Source organism: Carcharodon carcharias, chromosome 27 (assembly GCF_017639515.1).
Source record: "Carcharodon carcharias isolate sCarCar2 chromosome 27, sCarCar2.pri, whole genome shotgun sequence".
Lineage (NCBI taxonomy): Eukaryota > Metazoa > Chordata > Chondrichthyes > Lamniformes > Lamnidae > Carcharodon > Carcharodon carcharias.
The window spans coordinates 12,778,866-12,800,567 of record NC_054493.1 but is presented as its reverse complement, the minus strand read 5'-3'; the positions used below and the strand labels follow the sequence as shown (position 1 = coordinate 12,800,567).

General features: G+C 45.6%; 1 protein-coding gene across 1 annotated transcript; it reads right to left on the bottom strand.

Moving 5' to 3' along the window:
* Positions 1-1,457: 1,457 nt before the first annotated feature.
* On the bottom strand, positions 1,458-5,668 carry LOC121270266 (probable G-protein coupled receptor 139). The gene is made up of 3 exons (XM_041175585.1): positions 5,599-5,668; positions 2,030-2,358; positions 1,458-1,904 (listed from the first exon to the last, which is right to left on the bottom strand). Exons 1-3 carry the CDS (start codon positions 5,666-5,668, stop codon positions 1,458-1,460), a joined length of 846 nt encoding a protein of 281 aa, XP_041031519.1.
* Positions 5,669-21,702: the final 16,034 nt, after the last annotated feature.

Genomic DNA, 21,702 nt, shown 5'->3' with positions numbered 1-21,702 from the left:
CCTGGATAGTATCTTGTGCCCCACATTCTGACTACTGTTCAGAGGCCTGTACATAACTCCCGTTATGGTTTTTTTTTACCTTTGCAGTTCCTTAACTCTACCCACACAGATTCTACATCATCTGACACTACGTCATTTCATGCTATCGATTTAATTTTATTTCTTACTAACAAAGCAACCCCACTCCCTCTGCCAACCTGCTTATCTTTTTGATAGGATGTATACCCTTGGATATTTAGCTCCCAGTCCTGATCCCCTTGCAGCCATGTCTCCGTGATGCCCACCACATCATACCTGCCAATTTCAATCTGTGCCACAAGCTCATTTACCTTATTTCGTATACTGCGTGCCTACTCTTGCTCCTAGCTTCTATGTTTCTATGTTTCACACTTATCCACTTTGCACTGAATCTGCTATGTATTTGCCCACTCACTCAACATGTCTATGTTGCCTTGTAGCCTCTTAGCATTCTCCTCACCACTGTCATTCCCACCTAGTTTTATGTCGTCAGCAAATTTGGAAATATTACATTTGGTTCCCTCATTCAAATAATTGATATAAGGAATTCATGCACCGTGAAATACGGTGGCCCTGTTTATAAACATACATCTTAGGAAACAATCAGTTGATTATGGCCTGTATGCCAGCTCTTTGAATGAGCCATCCAGTTAGTTACATTCATCTACTCAGTGTTCAAATCCACCCTATTCAAGTATTTATCAAATTCTTGTGTGGAAGCTACTCTTCAACTTGCGCGCAGCTTCCTTTCAGGTAGCACATTTCAGATCACAAATCATTGCTTAAGAATTCCCCATGTTATCAATTATATTATTTTAAGCATTAAAGGTGAACTTCATGGACATGGAGTTTCAGTGGTGCAGAGCTGTTCATGACAAAGAATGAAAGGAAAACCAAAGGAAAGGGAAAGAAAGGTAGGAAGGAAGAAGGGAGGGAAGGCAGACAAGAAAGAAGGAGAAAAAGATAATAATTTATTCAGCGCCTTTCAACAAGACGTTCCAAAGTCCTTTAGAACCAATGAAGTATTTTACAGTTGCAATGTCGGATTTTGGCAGAAAATGTGTGCAGAGCAAGATTCCAGAGATATATGGAACACTTGAACACAAATACGATTTCAGTTGTGTCAGATAAGGGACAAATATTGCCCCAGAACCCTGAGATGAACTCTTTCTCTGTTTTTGTTTTTGTGAAACAGTGACAGTGGCTGAATTTACAATACATCGTGAACGCGTAGACACCGAACATAGATCTCATCCAGAAAGAGATCACCTCCAACCGCTCAGCATTCCTACGGTATTGGCCACAGGGGGCTGTCAGCGCTGGATTTGGGCCTTACGTCTCTGGAGTGTGGGAACTAGAACCGCCAGATTTATGATGAAGCTGACAGGTAGTTCCAAACACTGAGTCACTCTGATGGAAGGGGAGGCTTTATTATTTTTTTACCGTTTGAAACAGCTGGTGAGGGTGGCGAATGGATATATCATCACTTTCCTCAGCTCCTCTCGGAACTTGTTCTGGGCCACCGCATAGATGAAGACGTTGTTGCAGGAGCTGAGTAAGTGCAGCATGTTGGTTGTCTCTTGAAGGATGTAATCTGGGTCATTGAAATCCAGACCAGTGAAGTAGGCGTCACCCGTAATGCGCACGTAGAAGAAATGTCCGACATAGGTGACCCACAGGAGGAGGAAGCTGAGGGAGATGGCGAAGAGCAGGACAATGGATCTCTTGCGGTTGATCATCTCCTGGTCTCCGTGACTCTCGGCGCCCCGGAGCTTCCTGCGGGTTCTGCTGGCCGCTAAGATGTGCCTTACGGTCAGGGCGTTGAGCAGCAGAATGAGGAGGAACGGGAGGAAAGGAGTTAAGATGTGGTCAAGCCAGTCATAGGCCTGCCAGGCGGTGGAGGAATAATAAGCTGCTATGATGTCACAGAACCAGGGCACCCCGTCCAGATGTACAAAGGCTGGTAGGTGAAATGGAAAGGGATGTTCTTGATGCAGCTCAGGGCACTGACCAATCCTATAACTAGCAATGCAGTTTCCTTGGTGCAGTACCTTGTCTTCAGGCCATGACAGCAGATGGCCACAAAACGGTCGAAGGTGAAGGCGACCGTCAGCCAGACTGAGACATCCCAGGTGGCAAAGACCAGCATGGCGCTGAGCTTGCATGCAGGTGTAGTGGACAGGACACTGAGCCTGAAATAAATTCCACCAATCCGGTTGAGGGTGACGGCGGTGATTATGACCAGGAAGTCGGCCACCGCTATCGCCAACAGGTAGTAGGTGATGCAACGGGAGAGTGCGCACCGTCCTCGGGCTAGTATTACAATCCCCAGCAAGTTAGCTATGAGAGACACAAATAGAGCTGTTAGCAAACGGGATCCAAACACCAGCTATTGCCTCACCCAATCTGTTAGTAAAAGCCTCCTCATCCGTCACTTTTACACTCCAGACTCCCACTATTCGAACACCATTGGAATTTGTTCGACATCTAATGCTGGATTGAGCACTTGGCAATGCAGGAGTGACAACAATCAACCCCCGCCATAATCTCTGCTCTCTGGTCATTGAGTCAATCCTCGGGGCTAGCTATCCAGCTATACCTGATTCGAAACATATGCTGCTCACGTCCTTATTCATGCCAAGTCCCATCCATCCATCAGCCCGTGCTCGCTGATCTACATTGATTCATAGTTGGACAACGGCTCGGTTTTAATAATCTGATTCTTCAAAATTTCAAACACCTCCACAGTCTCATCAATCCACCCCTTGTAACACACTACGGCCATCTGAGATCTCAGCGTACTACCCATTCTGCCCTCTTGTGTATCCCTGATATTAATCGATCCATCAGTGGTGCTAAGAGTTTTGAATGAATCTTTTGTCTCCGTGTTTACAAAAGAAAGGGAGGATGTAGATATAGTAGTCCAGGAGGAACACTGCGAGATATTGGACAGGATAGTCATGAAGAGAGAGGAAATACTCGAAGGGTTGAAATCCTTCAAAGTTTATAAGTCACGAGGGCCAGATGGATTGTTTCTGAGGCTGCTGAAGGAAGTCAGGGAGGAGATAGCAGATGCTCTGAGGATGATTTTCCAATCTTCACTAGATATAGGGGAGGTACCGGAGCACTGGAAAAATGCAAACTTAGTTCCATTGTTTAAAAAGGGATCAAAGGAAATGCCAAACAATTATAGGCCAGTTAGTCTTACATCAGCCGTGAGCAAATTAATAGAATCAATCCCGAGAGATAGGATTAACTGTCGTATGGAAAGGCATGGACTAGTCAGGGATGGTCAACATGGATTTGTTAAAGGAAGGTCTTGCCTCAAAAATTTGATTGAATTCTTTGAGGAAGTGACAAGAACGGTTGATGAAGGTAGTGCAGTGGATGTTGTGTACATGGATTTTAGCAAGGCATTTGACAAGGTCCCACCTGGCAGATTGGTCAGGAAAGTAAAAGCCCATGGGATTCAGCGTAATGTGGCAAACTGGATAAAAAGCTGGCTTTGTAACAGGAAACAAAGGTCGATGGATGCCCTTGCGAATGGAAAGTTGTCTCAAGTGGTGTTCCACAGGGCTCGGTGTTGGGACCTTTGCTGCTTGTGTTATATATTAACGATTTGGATGTGAATGTGGGGGGCACAATTGGGAAATTTGCAGATGACACAAAGATTCGGCGAGTAGTGGATAGTGTAGAGGGTAGCCATAATCTCCAAACGTTATAGATGGTTTGGTGGAGTGGGTGGTAAATGGCAGATGGATTTTAACATAGAAAAGTGTGAGGTCGTATATTTAGGGAGGTCAAACAGTTACAGGGATTACACAATAAATGGGAATATACTAAGAGGCGTAGATGAAGTGAGAAATCTTGGCGTACAAGTACACAGTTCCCTGAAGGCAGCAGTTCAAGTAGACAAGGTTGTACAGAAGGCATATGGAACGCTCTCCTTCATTGGCAGAGATATAGAATATAAAAGTAAGGATATGATGTTGGAATTGTATAAAACACTGGTGAGGCCACAACTGGAATATTGTGTGCAGTTCTGGTCACCACATTACAGGAAGAACGTAATAGTTCTGGAGAGAGTGCAGAGGAGGTTTACAAGAATGTTGCCAGGATTAGAAAAGTGTAGCTACGAGGAGAGATTGGATAGGTTGGGTTTGTTTTCCTTCAAACAAAGAAGGCTGAGGGGTGACTTGATAGAGGTGTACAAAATTATGAGGGGAATAGATAGAGTTGGCAGGATAAATTGGTTCCCTTGGTGAAGAGTTCTAGAACTAGAGGAAATAGATTCAAGACAAGTAGCAGAGTGTGAAGGGGACACTAGGAAGAACTTTTTTATGCAGAGGGTAGTGGGTGTCTGGATTTCGCTGCCCAAGTTGGTGGTAGAGGCAGAAACTCTAAACTTTTTTTAAAAGTACCTGGATCTGCACCTTAAGCATGTAAGTTGCAGGGGTATGGGCCGGGTGCAGTAAGGTGGGATAAGAAAGGGCACCTGGGTGTCCTCGGGCTGGCATGGACAAGATGGGCCGAATGGCCTCCTTCTGAGCTGTAACTTTTCTATGGTTCTATGGTTCTAGTAGCATCAGCTGTCGAGGCCTTAATCTTAATAGATGGTTCCATCTCTCCTTCCTTCTTTGGAATCTTTCTTATAACCTGTCTCTTGATCAAACTTTTGATCATCGACCGCAATATCGCCTTATGTCGTTCTGTATCAGTTTTGTTTGTTAAGGTTCCTCTGAAGCTTCCCCACCATAGGTACTGCAATGGTTGATGTAAAACCACAATTCCATCTTCTCAGGAGAGATGAAAAATACACGTTAACCTCGCCAACACCAGCCACATCCCATGAATAAAAAATATTTACTTATGCAAAATGAAATTCAAATGCACCAAGCCTATCAGCGCAAGTCAAACTGCATAACAGATTACAAATCTATTTTCATCCTCACTCAGCTCTGTTAAACATTTCTATTATAAATTTCAAAGACCACATTAACAATGGGGAGTGCCCAGTGGGAACTCACTCCACTGTAACTATTGCATCCTTCCAGGGGTCGCATTGTGGATTAATGTAATCACTGAACAAATGTTTATATCACAATGCATCTAATATTTTGGTTGTGCTGTAATAAATCATCTTCCGATATTGTAATATGCTCAATGCACCAACATTTTCCATTTTACTGCACTAATGAACATTATTATTCGGCGTGACAGAGGAAACACTAGGTCGCTATTTACTACATTAAAATAAAATCTAATGTTAAACACTATAACAGATCAGTGTGCATGCAATGCTACTTATTACAATTCATATTTCAGAAATCTAACAAAAGTTGTTCTATAAGCAATAATACATTGAATACAATCTTGTAATGCTCCCATCTGTAAGTGCTCACAATGCACTATAATTGACCATAATACAGCATAATATCCTAAAATGTGCATGCATTGGAACCTGGTTGAAGTCCCTTACACTTAGAGAGCCATGAATATTAGAAAAAAAAATCAGTATTATCCTGAAAGGGAAGAGACAAGTTTCCTGAATATGTACAAAAAAAGCGATCCATGACTTACCGGGGACACCAATAGCAGCGAGGGTGGGATAGTAAATGGCAAAGAAGAGTCCTTTCACCGGTCCGTGCATTATGCTTTAGAAGCCAATGAGCTTCTCCAAGCTCCAGACCCCAGCTCTGCAACGCGTTCAAAACATCCCTCATTTATTCCAAGTGGGAGTCTCCAGAGGGGCAATTAAGTTACAACATTGCAGCTCGCTGAACAAACAGATGAACTCGCTGTTCCACGCCTACTATTTGTGACATTGGCGAGGTGGATGATTCCATTATGGTGCAGGCGAACTACTGGCTGCAAACTCTGCGGCCCCATCCCCTGAGCCATGTCTGGCCTTGTCCCTGAAATGGAGCTTCTGAGCTCCTGTTTCTAACCTAAAACAATTTCTTCCCATTCTGACATGTTCCCAATTATTTTGTGCTTTTGGGCAGAAGAGTAGTTAACGTTTTGGTTTATTAGTGACTTTATCAGAATGTTCAGATACAGTTGCAGCTGAACGATTTAAAGTAACTCAGTTAACATCCAATGAAGAGGCCAGTGCTGGAGGCGCTCACAGCCCCTTGCAATTTCAGCATCCTGGTTTGGACCAGTGTCCCCATGTCGCAGGTTGACACGGCAGCCATGCAGCGCACTCATCTCTGGTAATCCAAGGGAACCAGCACTCTCCGGGAAGCATTAAGAGGCTGACACACAGGGCCAGGAATGGTGCTCAATGCAGCCATGGTAACCACGTCTCTCTCTTTCATGCTGAAGGAGGACCACGTCAGGATCGTGGATCCTGGTGACCTGTAGAAGACAGAGGAGAGCGTGACTGAGGCACTTGGCCGGCAAAGACAGGAGCAGAAACCTCATGAAGAAGGGGCAGCAGGGGCTCCCGCACACACTGCCCAGGGAGACAGTGAGACATGGCTAGTTGGTGCCTAGCGCCGCTCAGGGCCTAGAGATGCCGCCTATCATCCCTGCAGATGACTAAGAACCAGTGTCGCTGACGACTGTGAATATCTAGGGACCTGGTGGCTCACATCTGCCACTTACTGCTGGACTTGGCGGCAAGGGGAAATGGAGGGCATCCACTGCCAGTGGCTGTGAAAGTGACAGTGGCGCTCAATTTCTATACTGGTGGCTCCTTTCAGGGCTCCACAGGTGACTTCTGTGGGATTTCACAATCCGCCACCCGCAAACACATCCATGGGTTCACAGATGCCAACTTCTACATTGCGTTTGTGCATTTCATCCGGGACCTGCACAGCCAGGATGCAAAGGATTCACCCTCATCTCGGGATTCCCACAGGTGCAGAGTGCGATTGGCTGCACTCATGGTCGCTCAGGTCTCTGTCACTACACTCAGTGGCCTTCATCAACTGCAAGGGCTTTCACTCTCTGAATGTGCAGCTGGTATGCAACCACCGGAAACACATGCTGTAGGTATCCTTATGGTTTCCAGGGAATGTGCATGATGCCTACATCCTAAGTCATTCGCAGATCCTTGCAGTTTTCCAGGGTCCACAGAGGCTGCAGGGTTGACTCCTTGGGGACAAGGGCTACCCGCAGAGGCCGTGCCTGATGACACCTGTGCGGCGGCCTCAGGCTGCAGCGGAGTGATGCGACAATGAGGCTCATGCAACAGCTCACAAATTGGTGGAGCAGACCATCGGGATGCTGAAGATGCAATTCCGGGGCCTGGCCTGGCCTGGCCTGGTGGAGCCCTGCATACAGTCCGCAGAGGGTGTCACACATCGTCACCATCCACTGCGGCCTTTACAACCTGGTGCTCCAACGGGGAGAGGAGCTGGCTAAGGAAGAGATTGAGGAGCTGCACGTCTCTTCCAATGAGGAGAACGCCAACAGGGTGAGAGTGAGGGGGTCCTTGCTGGTTATGGTCACAGGGAGGAGGCTCTCACACTGGTTAGACGAGGCAGGCACACTCAGAAGTGTTTAAGGAGGATGGTGGCAATATGCAGTGAGATGTCCCCATAGATCGTCACATCGATTTTGTAAACGTTTGACTCCAGTCTAGCTTATCATGGTGCCAATGCCCTCTGTGAGAATGTTCCTCTCATGAAGATGCCATAGACGCCATAATGGTCACTCGATCTCAGACGGATGATAACAACGTGCAGTGAGGACACTCCATAGATCTTCACATAGCCTCTGAGTACGTCTGACTCCTGTCTGGCCAAGGGCAGCTCGCTTGCGCTCTATGATCAGGGTAATTTCAGAGAGGCAGCCATGAAACTTTAGATGCATCTGATGCTGTGTCCGCCTTCAACACCCCTGCCGTTCAAGTGTTGGTGCGCAGCATCACTGGTCAAAGATGCTGGTGTGATGGCGGCCAGCCCCACCTGAAAGGTGCTGAGAACACACAGAGAGAATGAAAGAATTCTGTGGTGCCTGCCCACTACATTCTGGCAGCAATGACCAACACTGCCGAGATGCAGGCATCTGTAATATTTCCAGGGAGTGTGAGGCTGGGCCATAACTGTGGTCTGAAGTCCGCACAGAGAACAGGGAAGAGGCCCTGGACTGAAACACCTTTCTTGTGCAGAAAGGTTTCACTTTTAAGTGACAAGTACCCTGCTCATCGGAACAAGGAGCCACAGGCAGGGAGAAACTCTTGGGAGTTTATTGACAATAGTAGACATTACGTGCAAGTGATTATCACCCGTGTCCAGTCTATGCAACCAATTCTCTTTAACTGTCCTAACCCTGTCACTACGCCTTCTTGCTCCCCGGACATCCACAGCGGAGTTGGAGGCAGCCTGCTGACTGCAACACCCTGTCTGTGATGACTTTGGCAGACGCTCTCTGGAAGGCGGAGACTTGGAGGGTCCCGGACTGCTTTCAGGATCCTGCTGTGTGGCGCTGTCACCCTCCTCGGCCTGTGAAGCTGGATCTGTGGAGGGCATAGGATAAGGAGAGACAGATGGGCCAGTCACTCCCAGAGTCACCTGGATGGATGACCCCGGAGCATGTGCCTGCTGATTCTCCCCCCTTTGGGTGCCCAAAGGCTCCTGGCTGATTCCATGAGTGGAAGGGGTAGCTGGAGTGAGATCGAGTTTCCCAGTGCCCCTCTAGCATACACATTGTTGGAGGCCAACTATGTCATCGGAGGTGGAGTTAAGCCTGCGCAGCAGTGCAGGGGCGACATCCTGGACCAAGGCCTGCATGGTGGCCAGTGTTGACCTCCGTGCATTGCAATGCTGGCGCTATCACCTCAGCCTGAAGACTGACTGACTCCTCCATCATGCCTTGCAATCTGAGGAGTGCAGAGGCCTGTCATTCCTGATGTTCCTGAGCTTGCCTTTGTAACTCCAGCAACTGTTCCACAACCGAGCCCAGAGGCTCGTCATTTGATTCAGACTCAACAAAGTTCTGGCCTCCAGCAGTCCTCCAGGTTCTGGGCACCTGGGAAGTCGCTGCTTCCACCTGCTGTGGATCAGAATGTCCGATGTGCTCACAACATTGTGGCCCCCAAAGCTAGGTCCCACCGAAGTGTGTGTCTCTGCGCTGGTGGAGGATGTGGGTGAGCGTTGAGATGGGACTTCAGCAAGGGTGCCTTCAGATTCCTCTTTGGAGGATTCTTCGGATCTTGCTTGGAGGCTCTGTGACATGGGCTCCCTCTGCTGCTTCCCAGATGTGCCTGCGAAGGCAAGGGGAGATAATTAGTGCACGACAGTGGCCTGTGAAAGAGGACACATCACTCACAGCGTGGTTGCCTGATGGATGTTGCACTGCTGGATCCTCACTTGGTAGAGCAGCGCCTACCTTACAGTCAGCACAGGACCGGTCCCAGTCATCGCCGGCCACCTGGATGGCTGTTTTCAAATTCTGTGAGAACTTTGAATTCGTCACCCCTCCACCTGTCTGCAACTTTTCCCTCTTTTATGAGCAAGTTTGTCCTGCATGGATGGAGCTGGGGAGAGTATATCAGGATGCCTGCCGGGCATATTAAATCCTGCCTTAGCTGGTAATGTACTAGGCCTGCCTACATTTGCATTTCACGAGGTCCTGCATTGTGTTTTACTGGAGTACACCATGTCTCTGATGATATCACACCAGGCTCTGCCTGAGTTATTACTGACTAAGCTATGCCTCCACCAAATGGACAAATAGTCCGACAGAAGGTAGATATTAATATTGGTAGAACTTCATTTAGGAGTGTGTGAGGGTACAATCGTTTATAGCAGGAAACCCCTGTTTGGTTCTATGGACAGCCATCAGAGGCTGCCTGTAACTTAATTGATCTAGTATTCTGTTTGTAATATTAGTGTTGAGAACATGAGAACGTCGTAAAACTCTCAGAGATCATGGGAGATTAAGGCACAGGATGAAAAATGAGCAAAAGTCCGCAACACTTGATCTACTTCATGGAAAACCATGTTTTGTTGAAGTTTCCCATTCGCATTTGCCAATAATATGTAGATATTATATGCAGCATGTATAATGTAATCTACTACATATACATGCATATATGGTTATTTACGGTATGTATATGTGCCAAACAAATTAATCTTAAAGAAAAATAAAAGTGCAGGAAATACACAGCAGGTCAGGCAGTTAAAGTTTCAGGCGACTTTCATATTTATTCATTATTCTATTCATACTCATTTATGCAACTCCTTTCGAGACCTCAGGACGCTCTAAAAGCATTTTTTATAGCCAATTAAGTTATTTCCAGTTGTTGTGACTGTTGTAATATAAGAAACATGGCAGTCAATTCTCACACAAGAAGTTTCTACGAACAATTGGACCAAAGAGCAGAGAATTGGTTTCAAAGGTGCATGTGGGGATAAATATGGGCCCAGGGCACGGGGAATATTTCGTGCTGTTCTTTTACAAAGAGACTGTGAGGTAATTTACATTTCACCTCAGATTGTACACATGGATCTCGGTTTAGTGTCTCATCCAGAAAGATGACAGCTCCAACAGTGCAGCACTCCTTCAGTTCTGCCAACTGGGGACTTTTGGTCTGGGGTTATAGAGTTTCTGTGTTTGGTATGGGATCTGAACACACGACTTTTTTTATTCAGCTGAGGGACATAAAGTGCCACATACAGACCCGCTGTGATGGAAGAGAAGCATCAGGAACAAGTAATGGGAGTTGATGCTTAAAAAGGGAGAAGCAAATGTTTAATTATTGTTGCACCGTTTAAAGCAACCATTGAGAGTGGAGAATGGACACATCAGCAGGTTCTTCAACTCTTCTCGGAACCTGGCCGAAGTCACTGCGTAAATGAAGATGTTGGTGCAGGAACTGATCAGCTGGAGCATGTTGGTCATCTCTTGAAGGATGTACTGCGGATCATTGAAATCCAGGCCGGTGAAGTAGGCCTTACCCGTAATCTGTACATAGAGGAAATGTCCGACATAGATGGCCCACTGGAAGAGGAAGCTGAGCAAGATGGCGAACAGGAGGACGATGGACCGCTTGCGGTTGTCCATCTCAGAATCCCCACGAATCTCGGCGCCCCGGAGTCCCCTGCAGGCTCTGCTGGCCGCTAAGATGTGTCTCACAGTCAGGGCATTAAGTAATAGAATAAGGAAGAAGGGGAGAAATGGCATTAAGATGCGGTCCAGCCAGAGATAGGCTTGTCAGACAGTTAAGTTGTAGAAGGTGGCTTTGATGTCGCAGAGCCAGGGCATCCCGTCCAGGATGTACAAGGGCTGGCAGGTGAAGAAGAAGGGGATGTTCGTGATGCAGCTTAAGGCTCAGACCAGTCCTATAACCAGCGACGTAGTTTTCTCTGTGCAGTATCTGGTCTTCAGGCTTTGATAGCAGATGGCCACCAAACGGTCGATGGTGAAGGCCACTGTCAGCCAGACTGAGCCATCCCGGGTGGCATAGACCAGCAGGTTGCTGACTGTGCACCCCGGTGTGGTGGACAGGGTGGAAAGTAAATGCCACCAAACCGGTTGAGGATGACGGCAGTGATCATGAAAAGGAAATCTGTTACCGCTTTTGCTTACAGGTAGTAGGTGATGCACCGGGAGAGTCCGCAATGCCCTCGGGATAGGATTATGGTCGCCAGCAAATTGGCTGCAAGAGAGAGAAAAGAAGAGAAAAAAAGTTAAAGATCTCACTCTAAATACCAGCCACCTGTTATGATCTTGTTAGGGACCAATAACATTTAAGGATAACTCTGAATGCCTCGTAATTAATACTTGAACTACGCCACATGATTCACGTTTTTAAACAAAAGCAAATGTTACTGTATAAATAATTAAAACAAGCAGTGCTAATTTAAAACTGTAGTTTATAATTACTGCACACACTACAGCAACATTTACCCTAAACATTACAAGACTCTTGAAAATTCATTCACTTCTGTATGGGTCATAGAAACATAGAAAAGTTACGGTGCAGAAAGAGGCCATTCAGCCCATCGTGTCTGTGCTGACCAAAAAGAGAAAAGAAGAAACCAGCCGCTCATTTTAATCCCACATTCCAGCACCCGGCCTCTAGCCCTGCAGGTTACAGCACTTCAGATGCAGATGGTCACCTTTTAAATGAATTGAGCGTTTCAGCCTCAACCACCAACTTTGGCAGTGAATTCCAGACACCCACCACACTCTGGATGAAAAAGTATGCAACAGTCATCCAGGATGCACGTTTATTCTCCTCGGTGTTCCAGTTATTCTCTGAGGTTTCTGCAGAACTGAATTTAACGTTCCTGTAATATGTAACGGAATTCATGGGGGAGAAGTAAAACTACGGAACTGAGTTTTTCACATTAGGACTTATTAGCTATAGTTGTTTGTTTATAAATGTGGACTCTTTTAGTATTATTCTGTCAATTAATTACAGGATGATCGATATTATGGGGCTGCTTCGATCACCTTATTTGCTAAGTGACCCTACAACTTTTATTTAATACATCACTACTGTGGGTGCCTCAGTTCCTTGTTCTGATTGCCAGCAGATGCCCAACTGCCTTCTCACAGCTTGCAAACTATTTCTGCTGACTGCTTTCTGCCACAAGGCTCTGTGAGGATCACTGTTACTTTACTTCTGTAATTACAAGCAAGGCAAATCTTCCAATTGCTTTTTCCCTTGCGAAACCCAAACCAAGGTTGTACGCATTGTACTCTCATTTCGCATGGTGATAATACAAGTTGTATTTTCACTGTTTTAAGTATCGACCTAACGAACAATCATATCCTTTTGGCACTCTGAATCCAACGTGACGAAGTGTACACCAAACCAAAACCGCAACTGCCTTCTTGCTTGGGGATTTAAACATCAGGAGCACTCCTGATTCCTACTAGCCTTCTCTGCTCCCATAGCTTCTGTAAGGAGTCTGGTCCCACAGCTAATTCCCAAGAACTGCCTGCTTTCTGAGCAAACACCCATTTAACGTAAACAAAATAAAGTTCTACCCAACAGCCCACCTCCATTAAATCATGGAATGCTTTGAGATGGAACAATTTATATCTCTAATGGATATAATTGCCCTCTCTCCAGACTCCCTGGCACACTAGGAGATCCAGAGATGGATCACCTATTACTTAAGTTATTTTTTTCACTATCTACTGTGATCTTATAACATAAACACAGGATGCACTTTATGTGTGTTAAACTCAAGCTTGTTTGAGCTGCATTTACATCAGTGTTGTTTTGTCAGTTTCTTAACTAGATGCACCGTTTTTCTACAATTAAATTTTAATCCCTAAAATGAGTAGTTACATTCTAAATCATATTAATTATGAGCTAGATATTCGCAGCAAAATGTCCCATCCAATCTGTTACACAATATTTCCTCATCCATCCTTTGCCACCTCAAGAATCAGACTATACCAAAGCCTTTACTAATTGTTCTACACCCAACTTTGGATTAAATATTTGTCAATACAGAAAACATCTCCTGCAGTTACAGCCACGAACCCTGCTGTCTGATCGCTGAGTCGTTCCCTCTGGTTGCCCATCCTCTGAGGCTTGAGACCCTTTAAAATCTTGGCGTCTTGTTTGACCATGAAATGATCTTCCAAACGCCTCCCTCCCCTTATCAATCACAAGCACCAACGCTGCATATTTCCACCTTTCTGATGTAACCAGTACTATGGCCCTTCTCCAACGCTTCCTTAGCTAAGGCGCTGCTGAAAGCCTTATATATGCCCTTGTTACATCTAGACCTCAGGCAATTGGAAATGTCCCCTGGACAGTGCCTCACTTTGCATTGTCAGTAAAGGTAAGCTCAAAGAAAATATTTGCTGACCGTGCACTTACTCACACCAAGTCCAGCTCTTCCATCAGTTCTATACTCGCTGACCTACTCCCTTTGCTCCCGGTGCAGCAATGCCTCCATTGGAATATTCTCATGTTGCTCTTCAAACCACTCCATAGCCTCGCCACTCCTAATCCCTGGATCTTTATGCAGCACTACAGCCATCTGGGATTTCAGTGTACCTACAGCTCTGCCCTCTCGTACACCCTGATATTAATCGCTCCACTGACGAGTCCCTAATCTCTGAAATTCCTTTCCTCAAAGCTACAACTGTTTCCTTCTTTATGACGCTCCGTATCTCTTTGATCATAAATTTACTTGCCTGCCCTAATATATGCCTAGGTGCTTCGGTGTCAATGTGTTTGCAAAGCTTCTGTGAAGCAGCATCATACTTCAGTGTTCGAAGAAAGAATTGCACAACTCCTCTCTCTCAGGTGGAAATGGGAGACGGGCAATAAACATTGACCTTTCCAGTGACAGCGACGATCCCTGAATGAATAGAAAATATAATTAGTCAAAATACAAGGCAAACGTACACAACGCAAAATAAATAATAGATTCAAATTCTTGCATCTCCACTCACCTACGTGAAGCATTTCTGTAACTAATTCCTGTGAACACATTAACAACGGGACCTGCCCATTGGGAACTCACTGTACAGTAACTGTTAAAATCCTTCCATTGATGGCAATGTAGATTCATCCAACTGCTGAATATATTTAAGATCACAATGCATCTAATATAATTATTGCAAAGAAAGTAAAGAATTTATTTGGGATCCATAACTTACCTGGGACAACAGCGGCAAGGATGGGATAGTAAATGGCATAGAAAGGGCCATTCGCTGGTCCGTGCATCGCCTTTCAGAAAGTGAGGGAACTCTCTAAGCTGCACAACTTAGCTCTGTGACATAATCAAAGCGTTCCTCATTTCTTCCCTGTGACAGTCTCCACAGGGTCAATTACATTACAACATGCACCTTAGTTACACTTTGTTGAACAAACAAATTATCTCACGGATTCATGCAGATCATTTGTAACACTGGCAACGTGGGTGATTCTATCTTCTTTGTGAGAAAAGTGCAGGTTGGAAATTCTGTGGTCACTCCTCCCCCTGACCATGCATTGGCGGCACCATGAAGCAGAAGCCATGATGGTAGATACTGAGCTCAGGTCTTTCTCTAACGTAAAACCGTCTCTTCCCACCTCTGCCATGTTCCTAATTATTTTGTGTTTATTGGATTTCAGTTATTTCATATATATGGCTTATTGGTAAGTGTCTTAGTATTTAATTCTTTAATTTTATTTAAATATTTATATTAATTTACAGTTTAGTCATTGGAAGTAACGATTAGCTTATATGGAAGAGCATCTGAGGGGCAGACCATTGCAAGCTAATCCTGCACCATGTGGGAACTGCAGTACGTTTCATGTGTCCTGCTAAACTACATGTCCAGAAACTTTCTCCAAATGCTCAGATACAAACTCAGAGCTATTCGTAAAGGGACAAGTGGCACATGTCCTGCTGTGTTATAACCAGAGGCACGGTAATGAGAAGTAATAACTGAGACGTGGTTTAGAAGTAATAGTACCAAGTGCAGTGGCGCCAGAGACATAGTCAATGCAACGTAGAAAAAAATGTAGAAAGAAGTAATAACTGAGAGAGAGAGAGAGAGAAAGCCCAATGGAACCAGAGCAACGGCAGTGAGTAGTGCAATGTTAAAATGGTCCTGGGCTGGTGCAGCAGCAATTAAGGCACGGCCTAGTGTAATATAAACTCAGATATAGTCGAGTCCAGTAATTGATGTATAGCCTAAGCGAAATAATGAAAAATGAGTTTGGGCTATTATAATTCAGAGACATGGATATATCAAGTAATAGCTGCGCCATGCATCAGAGAAAGAGGCAGCAGTAACAGAGCCAGTGTAAATATAATGTAATGCGGTAATAACGGAGACATGGCCCTGTCCCCATACCCCCTCTCGGTTTTTTGGAGCCTTTGACTGCGCCCTGCTCACAAGGGTAATTTGGTCTGAGTGTTTTGCTGGTTCGGAGACAGTTTATACACAATGAGCAGATTCCATAAGATGGCGACTAATCTTTAAAAAAAGCAACAAGGGCAAAGTTACTCCAATGTCCATTGCCCTTTGGTGCGTCGCTTCAATCTCTGTCCCTGCAGCTATAACCTAAAGGCCTAGAAAACAATAGTTGCTCATTAAGAACATATTTTACATGTTATCTGAAGAAGGGAAGGGTGAGGACAGCATTCGGTTAAATACCGGGAGAGTTTATTCTGTGTGTACATTGTGTACTCCAGTCTGGATATTGACAATGTGACTGGGCTGTTTCGGTTTGGAGCCTGGTCCTCAATTGCTGGCCTGAGGGAAGCTGCCGGGTCTCAGGGGCCTACTTCGGGATCAGACGTTTAACCGAGATCCCGTTAGTCCTCTCACGGAGATGTTGAAGAATCCCGGGCACAATTGGACTAAGTTAAAAGCAAAACACTGAGGACGATGTAAATCTGAGATAAAAACACAACTTGCTGCAAATTCTCAGCAGGTCTGGCAGCATCTGTGAGAGAAACAGAGTTAATGTTTCTATTCCAGTGTGATTGTTTTGAAGATCTAATTTCGGCTCGGAACGCTAACTCTTTTTCTCACCAGTGTAAATAGAGCGGGGGCGGGGTGGGGGTGTATTGGTGTGGAGATGGTGCATGAAGTTCTCCCGGTATTGTCCGCCAAATTTCTGCTCTCAACAGACACCATCCATTAAAAACACGTGGACCGAGCTCCCAGCTCATTACTGTGGGGGAAAGGGAGGGTCGTTCTCCCACTTCCACCTCCGTCCTCTGTCCATCAGACTAATGTGGAAGGGGATTTCACGTCTGCTTCGCAGATCCTACGATGTGTGTGAAACTGCAGATTCTTGCCTTTTCTTTCCTGGCCGGCTGAATTGTTGTGCAGCCCTTTCTCTATCTCCACTCTCCGAATCTAGGCTCATTTGATCAAAGCTGGCACATAGTGTCTATGTGATCATAGTATTATGCTGGTTCAGGGTCGGTATATAGAAAATGAACATACTTCACGATGTAGTGATTGCGCCCTTTAAAACACAGAGTTCCCTCAATGTTCGTGGTCTCTCTTCAGTGACTGTTAAATGTTTTCTGACACTATTCACAAAGCAGTGTTTCCACCTTGCAATACCAAGTCTAGGGGAACCATTCCCGCCTCTATCCCTAACCATGTAACCATCTCCGTTATTAGGACACGCACTATAGCCCCGCTCGGGCTACAGGTTTTAAAGCTCCACTGGGTAGGCAGAGAAGTGAGGTAACATGATCCTGGGAATGACAGCCGATTCAAAAGAGTGGAGATTAGAACCAAGTTGTTCTCATCTCAGCTTCTCTTTTTTACAGAGTTGACAGCGACAATGCCGTCACCCAACATCTGGGTTGTATGGGGCGGGGGCAGGATCAATTCTGACAGATTGAAATAAACACATATCATCTCATTCCCAAATCATGGTTGCAATCGGAATTTTGAAAACAATCCGATTTGATTACTTCCTGTTTGAATATATGTTTCAGAACTGAGCCATGGAGATTCTGTCACTTAGATACTGTCCGCAAATGTTAAGACATAAGGAGAAGCAGCTGCTTTAAGTTTCACCTACGACATTATATGGAAGGGTTTTTTTTTTGTTGCACTGGCTTATCCAGATCGAGCTATATTCACAGAGGCGGTCTCGCTCCTGTCTGCCGGCAATCGGTGAGACAGACAACAGCAAGGGTACGGTTCAGGCAGTCACTCCTCTCTCTCTCTCTCTGAGGGGAGAAAGTGACTCCAAGAGCTGATCAGAAGCAGGGCTGACAGTCGGAGTTTATGAGGAAAAGGAACTCTACCCCCGTACTTTATGCTGTACCTGAGAACTCCTGACTGGTCGTGTTTGTATCGAATCTCGGGCAGTTGCAGCCACAATGTTCAGCGGCGCTGTCAGCCGCTCAAACACAAACTGAGAGGAAACCACCGTTAAGCTATAATCACTCCACATCTGATAGCTTTCTCCACCTCTATAGGCAGATCAGCATTCCAGGTAAGCTCCAAGCTATTTGCTGAGGAGACGTAGGCCGAGACATTGAGATAATTCTCAAGATTTCCCAAACCGGCTCTTTGTTAATTTGAACGAGGACAAAGGCAGAAATACAACTCTTTGATAAACAAACCTGACAATCTTTGTTCACCGTGCGCTTGGGATCAGACTAACTCCACTGTTAAAAGCACTAAAGAAGACAAAAAACTGGCGGAGGTGTTTTTTTAAGGGGTCTTGACCTTTATCTGCCTGTTGTGCCTCACTGCACAGTAATAGACCGGCACACCCTCCACACTCAGCCTACTTATATAGAGGTAGGCATTGTTCTGAGGCTGGTCAGCAGCCAGCAGATATTGTCCTGATATTTCGTCTTCTTTGAATGCTGGCACTTTGGTAATTATCCAGCTTGGAGGTTGTGCCTGTTTCTGTCGATACTATTGCATGTTGTTTATAATCTGGCCTGTATATTCGCAATCCAATTGCACCGAAGCTACTTCTGACACTGTTAACGCCACCAGTGACTGAGTTACTGGATCTGCAAATAGTCAGCCTGTAAATGTAGAGGAACAAAAGAGCAGGAAGTTAAGCAGGATCGACCTAAACCTGTGTCTATCTTTATGAGCGTTTGTAAATTCCCATTCACCAGGCTTGCATCAATCCGCGAAACTGTCTTGATGAACCTAAATCTATACCTACTGCCCAACAGCGCCGCCAGTATTATCAGAAACATGTATGACTGAATCTCTCTCAGTGAATGTGAAAGGAATGAGCCAGAGATCGAGAAGGAGACAGGGAACCCGGGCTCTGTTCAACTCATTGTTCCACCCACACACTGCAGGGGGGGCCAGGCCCATTGTGACCTCACTCAGGAAATCATTACAATTGGTTTTGGTCTTCATCCCACGTGACTTTCTAAAGAACATGCTTGGGCTTGGCGCACTCTGCTGGTGGATTCTGTTCAATCCAGTTCAGAATGGGGGCATTAAGTGAGTTTAATGTAGTCAGATATGTGAATATACTAGTTAAACTGGGGTTGTTCTTATTATATATTCCTGTTGAATTCTCGACCTGAAGGCAGGTACAATCCACTGCACCACCACGGGTAGAACAAGAAGGCAGGCCCCAAATCCACCCCAGGAATTGAACAACGTTCTGGCTTTCAAGCCTACTGAGCCAGCCATCCGACCTCCTTCTAAGGAGTCCGAGGCAGGGAAGCTACCCACTGCCCACAAGACCACCTCCACTTAGATCAAAGGGAGTAGAGGAGAGACTGAACTGAGGTGCTCAATTTCTGTGAGTTTGTTAGTGTAGTTCGCGCATAACTGTTTCCAATTGCAGGCCATTGGATAACACGGGTTATCCTATTTGGAAGGGAAAAGTAGCTGGGAAAGATTCGATTAATTTGTTACACTGCGATTTGTTAAACTCTGGAAGGTGGAGTTCAAAATGGTGGTGGGAGAAGATTCAACAGTAACTTTAAGAAGGAAATTGTTTGCAACTAGAAAGGGAAAATGCCGGGCTATATAGAAAATGTGGGCGTTGAAAGCCGAACCGGATAATTCTTTCAAAGCCTCTCCGGCATCACAGACCGAGTGACCTCATTCGGTGCTCTAAGATTCCATGTTTCTAGTGCCTCCCTATCCCCACACAATTTTTTCTCACCCATTTGAACAGTGAGCAGGTGCAGGATGGTCACAGGCTTCTGGGGATTCAATCGTCGCTACTTCCGCTTCATCAGTTCTGGGTGCAGCTGACAGTCACCGCACACTTCACTCAATGTTCAGTCTGCGATGTCCCCTCCCACAGCTCCGGCTTGCTGTTATCGCTGTGACCCGATTGTGCTCTTGGAGAGATTGCTGCCGCTGGTCAATTCCTATCATTGGTTGGGTCAGCATTGCAGTGGGGCGGGGATCTGTATTTCTGCTCCGACAGAGGGTGTCTCGCACTGCAGAGTTACAGACTCAGGAAGTATCATGGGGAACCGTCACACCCCGCTCCTCATCATTATCTCACTTATCAGTCAGTATTTCCTCCCCAGTAAAACTCCATTCTCCTCCTGACCGCTGTAACCCAGATATTATTGTTGGTAAAATAATAGTGATGGCGGTTATGGTGAGGCTGATGCTGATTGTCATTTTATTATTATTTCTGTTAGAATGGGGCCACCAAGACAAAGTGGAACAACTGATCCTGAATTAACAGTTGAGGAGGAAAGTAATGTTACGTTAGCCTACCCTTGAAAACCAGCGATTGTAACCCCTGTGTACTGGGACTGTCAGCATCCCGGGAAACCTGCAATGTACATGTTTCATTTTATTGGCGAGAATGTGCACAGGAACACCGACCTCAATGACCGGTTTCATTCTACGTCTAAAAAATATCAAGGTTACTGAGCTAACGATCACATTGATCTCCGACAGAGCCGTGTATTTCTGTGCCATGGACCCGACACTGCCGCAAAGATGTAGGAGATTCCGTAACAAAAGCTTCACTGACAGTTCCAGTAATTCAGTGTCCACGGTGAGAGTGACGGGGAGATTCTTAAAATTACATCAAAACACGGCGTCCAATAACAGGAGCTGGTCAGGTCCACTTGCACATTCATATTCGTTTGTGATTACACATTGTATTGATAATCGATTCACCAACTGATCTGTGATGTCGTAACTCCTCTTTTTCGCTTTCAACTCCTTTCCCTACCTATTTGTTCATGACCACCCTTGTCTTTACTCATTTCTGAAAATTGTGTACATTTCCTTTTCCCAGTTTCTAATTTAAAAGTTTAAAGCTTTTCTGCTACCTTGTACATTAACTCAGGTGCTCATGTACTCAGGTTTGCTTTCAATCCACACCATTTATGAAGGTTTCGCTCACTATTGGAAAATGTACTACTTCTAACACTCATGTTACGTGTCTGCTGGCCCGCAATATGGAATCAAGATGAAATTACGGCAGTTCTTACAGAGCGGCAAAGCTAAATACTTATCGAAGGTGTCATTATCATTGAGTTCAGTTCCTTGTAGATCAATCCTATGTATAACAACACTGCCCACAGCATTCCCGCCCACAGCTTCCTTTTGCTGTTTTCGTTCTGACCTGCCTTGCCTGTCGAGTTTTGTTCATGAGTTGTTACCGCTTTTCCCTGTTTGGTATTGGTTAGATCAGAAGTCCAGTGGGGAGGCGATCGCTAGTTCTACCCTGACAGATCATTTCAACGGACATCCGAGTTACAGAGTCAGGGAACATCATGTCGATTGTATGTAAGATCACTCCTCGTTATTATCTCACTTCTCAGTAAACATCCATTCTCCTCCTGGCTGCCATATGCCCAACATAATTGATAGCAAAATGCTTGCAATGATGACGTGACGATAACTTTTCCAAAGAGTCTCGGGCACCATAGGCCGAGAGCTCTAAGATTCAGTGGTTCTCGTCTCTTTCTGTCTCTCCCACTCTAATTATTCCCAGTCACTTGAACAGTGAACAGGTGCAGGATGGTCACAGAGATCTGGAGTTTGAACCGTCGCTATTTCAGCTCCACCAGTTCCAGGTGCAGCTGAGGGTCATCGCACACTTCACTCAATATTGAGTCTGCGCTATCCCCGCCCACAGCTTCCGTTTATTGCTCTCGCTCTGACCCGGTTGTGTTATTGAAGAAATTGCTGCCGCTGGTCCATTCCTGTCATTGGTTGGATTAGCAGTGCACTGGGACGGGGACCTGTGTTTCTGCTCCGACAGAGGATTTCTTGCATTGCAGAGTTACAGACTCAGGAAGGATCATGGGGAACCGTCTCGCTCCG